A 7626-nucleotide genomic window follows, 5' to 3' on the forward strand; every position below is an offset into this window, starting at 1 on the left:
TTCCATGGGTTTGTGTGAATTTATTTAGAGCAATTCTGCAAACGTATCTGAGATGAATCATGTAGTGGCCAAGAGTATGGAAAATGAGAAAGTCCTTGTTTCTATTGCCTCTAGTTGGCTTATCTTAGAAGTAATGTTCATAGGTTGAAGTGTTTTTTTTTTATAGTGACTAAGGGAATCTTTTAAACGTGTATTTGAGATGTCAAAATACTTTTTATGCTCCTAAAAAGTTTACCAGGACCCTATAAGTGTCCTTCAAGAATACAAACTTTACTAGCTTGTTGTAAATGACCCCGTATTTTATTTTGCAAATCAAATTTCTGACTTTCATTTATTTGAAATTCCTTCAGAATTGATTGAGGACATAATCTAAAGTAAAGTGCTTCACAGAAGTCACAAATACTTTATTAGTGTGTTTGATGGTGACATAATTTGCTGTAATAAAAATGCAACAACATTTTCTATGGATCACTGGTGCATAAACTACAAGTCACACTCTGCAAGTCAAGTCTTTTCAATGATTGGAAACATGTACTGTACATTGCAACATATACATTTCAAGTGACTTTAAGTTTAGAATTGTATTTATACACATAGTTCCTTTGGCAATAATTTTTAGCTTTTTAATATAAAAATAGAACAAATTTTCCATTATTTACAAACGTATTACAAGTACACAGTATTCATGTTTTATCACTACCAAATGGCAAGCCATGTGTGAGATCAGAGCAAAAACACAGTAAAAAAATTAAATACTGCACATTTCATAAAAATTACAGGAACGTTGAACAATATTTGTTTGCAAAATATCAAATGGTATTGACCTGACAGGAGTACAATCCCACCATTTCTTTGATTTAAGGCACATTGGGGGGAAATTATCAACATTTTGCTACCATGCAAAAGTTACTCTTGGTTTCCATGAAAAATGGTATTTAAATATAAAAAATGCATTTGAATATGTTGTATTTGGTTGAACTATGCTCTACACTGCCAGAGTAAAATTTTGATAGATTCCTCCCATTGTTTGAGTAAGTGTATGTGTGACTGTATATAACAAATATACACACACATTGGTCACGATTTATCCAGGTACAAGTACACTTAAATAAGGATAGTATAGTATAAACAGTTTCCATATAATGTAAAATATAATTAAACATACATCCTTTCATTGAAATTTGCTTGTACATTAATACGTTTGGAGTTTTCCGAGTTACTTTTGTAGGTGTTTATTTTTTAATGAAAGAGGGAATGTATTCATTACTAAAAATTGCCAAAGAGGGCAAACTTATTTGCACCGTATTTTTTTTGAAAGTGCTACTGCTTACGGAATACAATAAAAAGGTTTTGTTTTTTTAAATTCAGTGCAGACTGACAAACAGTGGGATGTTTAGATTGCATAATCTCCATTATCACAAGTGTAAACCTAGGGAGAAAAAAATAAACTGTGTGAATGGTCACATTAGCTCCACAAACTATCTAGATTTTTTTTTTACATACCGGATTCTACTAATATGATAACAAGAGACTCATCCAGTAAACAGGATTCATCACAGATTATCTCTGCTACTGAGAGAATCACCTGTAATCGTGTTCTACAATCCATCCTGGAGACTGGCTCAGTTAGAGGTGGTGCCATTGAGATTACAAGTGGCTGCACAATTCCAGGTCTCAGTCAGGTATCTGAACAGATGTAGATAGTGGTAACCACAACCATACCAGAGATTAATGGACAATCTCCAAAAGGTCTGGCCTGTGACTAGACTGACTTTGTGCAGCCTGGCTCTGTTTTCCCTTCAAAACCCTTTGCTCAAAATGTCAACATAACATAGTTAGGATTTATTGACAATTATGTGATTGGAAGACTTTGTATTAAATTATCCCATAGACATTATCTGGACTATGGCAAATGTAGTGCTATAAGACCTCTTGTACCGAAATAAAGAATCCTTATAATTTAATTATGGTCAATAATTTAAAACTCTTAGAGTTATGCAGTTCCATTTACACAGATTGTGAAAGTTCATAGCAGGTTGTAGATGTTACTTTGTTTCAGACTAAAGTTCATCCTGTTCACAGGTAGTGTCTTGTGAGGGCACATATCTGCTTGTGCCAGGGGACTTATAAAGAGGCATAGTGATTTCCTGAAGGTCTGGAAGTCGGCCAGATCTTGGTGGTGAAATTAAAGTTATTGTCCTGCTTTCATAGTCTTTGGGAGGCACCTTCTCATAGACACTTTGCAGGCCCCCTGTTTTTTGGAAATGTGCATGAGTTGAAGATGATTGATAATAGTTGTCTCTATGCAAAGGATCTCTTGGCAAAGAGGTGCTCTTACAAAAGCTGGAAACAGAGAGCTGGCCTGTATGCATGGCTGCTGGATGGACATTGGGTGGTCTGCCACACGAAGGGCTCCAACAACGGTCTGAATGACCTAGTATTTTGCATTCAGTAGTACAGGCCCAAAGTCCTAAAAAAAAGAAAAAGAAAGAAAAGGCGTTTACATACAGCCTATGTAGCAAGTAATATAAATGAGAATAGTTCTGCATCTCTTGGTTAGGATAGCTATATTATGTTAAAAATGCCACTTATGATAGAGCAGATTAGTACGTACAGTACATCAAGTTTAGTATATAAAGAAAATATGAATGTCCACTGCAATTACATCATTTTCCCCACATATTCTGCACATTTAAAATGTTGTTTGCCTTTATTCTCAAAATATATATTTGGAGGAATTGTGTGAAATGTAGACTATAGTTGCAAAACATAAAACAACGAATTGGTATGCTGCTATGTTTATATTAAAATGTACACTTGGATTATAACGGCTCATACTGCTATAAAAAGATACTGAAAATTGTTTTAGACAATTAATGTCACGATACATGTAACTGACGTGATATTTTTATAATCTAATATCACAACTGTCATCATAAAATAGATAACATCAGTGTATTATGAAAGAAAAAACAATTTACAGTGGGCTGGCTAAGCGTGCATTTTCTTCTAGCTTGTTCATTTATACATTGTGTCTATGATTGCAAAAGTCTAAACTATATTGTAACTATAGGAATGGGAAAAAACCTATTTGGTGAATTTAGCAGTGCAAATGGCAAAATAATTATTACACACACAGAGCGGTTATGGAATAATGTACAGCTCTGTGTGTACTGTAATTGCAGACTGTGTGAAATATAACCAGGGTGCTATTACAACATCATCGAGGTCACCTAGACCTTCACCAGCTAATTTCCTATACACATGAAAACACACATACTGTACACTCCAACACACACGCACACACAGAGATCTAAATATCTACCTATAATTCTATTTGGGTGTGTGTTTATAAATCACACACACAAACACACACGCACACACACACACACACACACACACACACACACACACACACACACACACACACGCTATCTATCTATCTATCTATCTAATATCTATCTATCTATCTATCTATCTATCTATCTATCTATCTATCTATCTATCTATCTATCTATCTATCCACACATACACTCACCCCCCAACACGCACACACTCAGACACACACATACAGCAAACTAACTCACTCACTCAGAAACACACACACACACACACACACACACACACACACACACACACACACACACACACACACACACACACACACACACACATATCCACTTGCACACATCCACACACTGAAAAACACGCTAACACAAACACACACACGCTAACAAATACACGCACACACACATATACACAGACTCGACTCGCATACTTCTAGCTGTCCCCTGGCCGCACTCACCGGTCTGCATGTGGTTGATGAGGTCCTTCCTCAGGGCGTCCCCGCTGATGTCGGAGTCGCTGTCATTGAAGTCGCTGTCCCCCTTGCCGCTGTCCTTGCCGCTGAACTTCTCAGCCTCGCGAATGGATATGGTGTTACACGAGTGTCCCTTCCACACTGTCACTGTGGGTCCCGTCTCCTTCCCGTACCCGGGAGCTGGGGTGTAACTCTGCGGAAGACATCAGCTGCATTACCGGTCTGTACCTCTCACACCCCATCCCCGCCCGGAACACCTGGACCCCAGTCCGGAACACCCGCTTACCTCGTTGTTGGTGGTCCTCAGCCTCTTCTGGGTGTCGTACAGACAGGTCCCGTAGTTCTCCTCCGTGACGGGCACCTCCGGGGCGGCCGCTACCTCCGTCCCCGTGAAGGGGGTGCTGCTGTTGGGGAAGGCGTCGAACAGGTTGCCCTTCTGGCTGTCTATCAGCCCCTCGCCGTCCTCCTCGCCCTTCTCCAGCTCGGAGATGTCTCTCTCTGCCGTGGCCGCCTTGCTCTCCCGTCGGCGCCGGTTGCAGGTGGTGGCGATAGTGATGATGGCCGCTAGGAGCAGGGTGCAGCTGCCGGCCAGGACGATGATGACGATCAGGGGAACGTCCCAGTGGGGAACTTTCTCTTCCCATGAACTTGGCTGCATGACCTCGGGGTGAGCCGGCGGGGTGGCGGCGGTGATTATGAAGCTGACCGTGGCGGTGGCGGTAAGAGGCGGCCTCCCGTTATCAGACACGGTGACCACGGTCCGGAACACCTGGCCCAGCTCATCGCTCACGTCCGCGCTCAGGAACACCTCCCCGGTCACCCTGTTGATGGTGAATAGATTCCGCCCCTCCTCTGCCAGGCTGAAGGACAGCTCGTCACCCACCCCCTCGTCCGCGTCCCTGGCCCTGATCTGAGTGACCAGGAAGCCGTGCGGGGCCCGGGCAGGGAGCACCACCTCTGCGGAGCCGTTGGACAGGACGGGGTTGGTGATGACCGGGGCGTTATCGTTCTGATCTACTATCTTGACCCTGATGATGGCGCTGCTGGTGAGCTGCGGAGAGCCCCCGTCACTCGCCTGGATCCGCAGGTCCAGCTGCTGGAGGATCTCAAAGTTGAAGGTCCTCAGGGCGTAGATGGCCCCAGTGGCTGGGTCTAAGGACACATAAGTGGAGATCGGGGCGCCCATAACGTCTGACTCCGCCAGTCTGTAGATGACTTTCCCGTTATGTCCCAGGTCGGGGTCTCTGGCGACTACCGTGGTGATATAGGCACCGGGGGCATTGTTCTCTAGGACGGACACCTCGTACACCGGCTTGGCAAAGACGGGGGCATTGTCATTCTCATCGCTCACCCGGATGGTGTACTGCTTGATGGTCTTATAAGGGGGGGAGCCGAGGTCCTCGGCCACCACGGTCAGGTTGTACTCTGCGATCCTCTCCCGGTCTAGCGGCGAGGTGGTGACGATCATGTAGCTGTCCTCATAGGCTTGCTGCAGCTTGAAGTGCTCATGGCCGTACAGCGTGCAGTGCACCTGGCCGTTCGCCCCGGAGTCCCTGTCCGTGGTGCTGATCAGAGCCACGAAGCTGTCCTTAGCTGCCGCCTCGGTGATGTAGGCGAGCCCTGCGCTGATGGAGGTCAGGGGAGTGATGCTGATGGCCGGAGCATTGTCATTCACATCGATCACATGCACGATCACCTTACAGGTGGCGCTGAGAGGGTTGGGACCCAGGTCCTGAGCTTGGACATCGAACTCGTAGGTTTGCTTAGTCTCAAAGTCAACCTGACCTTCAAGTGTTAGGCGACCGGTTTTTGGATCGATTTTGAAGAGCTGGCGCACCTCCTGAGCCACCTGGGGGCTGAACCCGTACACTATCTCCCCGTTGGCCCCTTCGTCAGGGTCGGCTGCATTCAGGTCCAGCAGCAGGTAGCCTACAGGAGCATCCTCCATCAGGTCCACGGTGACAGCACTTTTCTCAAAGACCGGGCTATTGTCATTAAAGTCCAGCACACGAACATTAACCACTGCACTGCCAGAGCGGGATGGGGTCCCGCCATCCATAGCCACCAGTTCCAGAGTATATTCAGACTGACTTTCCCGATCTAGCTCCTTCATCAGCACCAAATCTGCATACTTAACCCCATCAGCTCTGGTCTGCACATCGATGCTAAAGTGACTGTTCACGGAAATTTGGAAACTCTGGATTGAATTGGACCCCACGTCTTCATCCACAGCTATTTCCAAGGGGATCTTAGTGCCCACGGCAGCGCTCTCAGACACTTCCACAAGGATTTCAGGGCTAGGGAAGTGAGGGCTGTTATCATTGATGTCTCTCACCTCCACTTCCACGTGAATCAGTTTAAATTGCTCCTTGGAGAAGCTGACCACGTCCAGAGCCAGGGTACAATGGAGGGACTGCTTACAGATCTGCTCCCGGTCTATCCTCTCCCCAATGCTCAGCTGCCCATCACTCTCCCTGACTCGAATGAGCGAGCTGTTAAACTGTTTCATTAATCGGAAACTTCCCTCTCCAGGCAGGCTTAGGTGCATGTCTTCAGCCAAGGTCCCTATCACTGTTCCAGGATCATCCTCTTCGTAAGTCCTGTAACGCATCGTCTTACATGTACTTATCGAAAACAGGGTGGAAAAACAGAGAAGCCAAAAATGGAAATTCCAGGACCAACATGTCCCTTTTTTAAAAGTCATTTTGTTTATGTAAAAAAAAAACAGTCTTATTATCAGCAGATGCAAATCAGATATATTGCGTCGTGGTAGTTACAGAGACTGCATGAATATCAGCAGCAATGTCAAAATGAACCTGTTCTGCAAAGTGTCTCTGCCTGTCAGTTGCTTTGACAAGAGTCTATAGTTCTGAGCGGGTCTGGACACTCTAAAAGGGGTTTTATAAGCTCAGACATGCAAATGAGTGCAGGGAGCAGCCAATCACAGGCGCTCCTTTGACACCAACCTCTCGAATTCTTCCCATAACACTGAATTAACTATTTCACTGATTTAACAAGGAGTAGAAGTGTCACGAATTGGCGGGTCATTTAGCAACAAAAGGGTTATTCTGCAAAATCTTATAGAGAAAGAGGAGACTGCTATTGTTTGCCTTAAGATGTATTTGGTGTTCATTTTTTTTTTTTTTTTTATCAAGGATGCACATGAGATCATAGAAGGTTAGAGGAGAAACTGAGTGTTTTGTTACTTGAGAGAATGACACCCTGCTGGGTAACAGGTGCCTTCTTATTTACACATATATTTCACTCCAGATCTGCCTGGTTACAGTCAGCTGCCTTTCTGATAGAAATGATGATAACAGAAACTCCTAAATGAGATTGAAGGATTAGTCTAAATTCAGTTCATTCAAATCTATGCACATAATAGTAATTCAGTCGGGTGAGAGCAGCAGATCAGAGCTGCGATTTGCTGTTCAGAGGTCTGTGCTGTGTTTTACTTAGTATGCATGTCACTGTCAAAGTGGCTTTCTTAAGCCTCAGACACTAGCAGGCCGAAGAAAGAATTAAATGTTCCAAACAGGATTTAGCAGAAGCTTGAGAAGATTTGGGAAGGTTTGAAAGATCAGACTGTATGAAAGGCTTATGAAGCTCTCGTTAGCTGGGGAAGTATAATGGCATGGCGGGCTATCCCGTCCCAGACACCAGTGGCTGCATTATGTCCCAGTGACAGGCGCACGGGAACAAAGTTGAACAGTTTCCACAGAGGAATTGGACTAAGATGAATATAATGAGCAAACGCCACATGTATCTATTCTGCCCCTCTATTCAGCCCCAATCACTGCCATAAC

At 44.3% G+C, this 7626-nt stretch overlaps 1 protein-coding gene across 1 annotated transcript; it reads right to left on the reverse strand.

Annotated features, from left to right (window-relative positions):
* Window positions 1-370: 370 nt before the first annotated feature.
* Window positions 371-6682, reverse strand: PCDH8 (protocadherin 8). Its single transcript, XM_063952894.1, has 3 exons — window positions 4107-6682; window positions 3806-4013; window positions 371-2470 (listed from the first exon to the last, which is right to left on the reverse strand). The coding sequence occupies exons 1-3, from the start codon at window positions 6522-6524 to the stop codon at window positions 2061-2063; spliced, it is 3036 nt and encodes a 1011-aa protein (XP_063808964.1). The 5' UTR covers window positions 6525-6682; the 3' UTR covers window positions 371-2060.
* Window positions 6683-7626: the final 944 nt, after the last annotated feature.

Source organism: Pseudophryne corroboree, chromosome 2, assembly GCF_028390025.1.
Source record: "Pseudophryne corroboree isolate aPseCor3 chromosome 2, aPseCor3.hap2, whole genome shotgun sequence".
NCBI lineage: Eukaryota > Metazoa > Chordata > Amphibia > Anura > Myobatrachidae > Pseudophryne > Pseudophryne corroboree.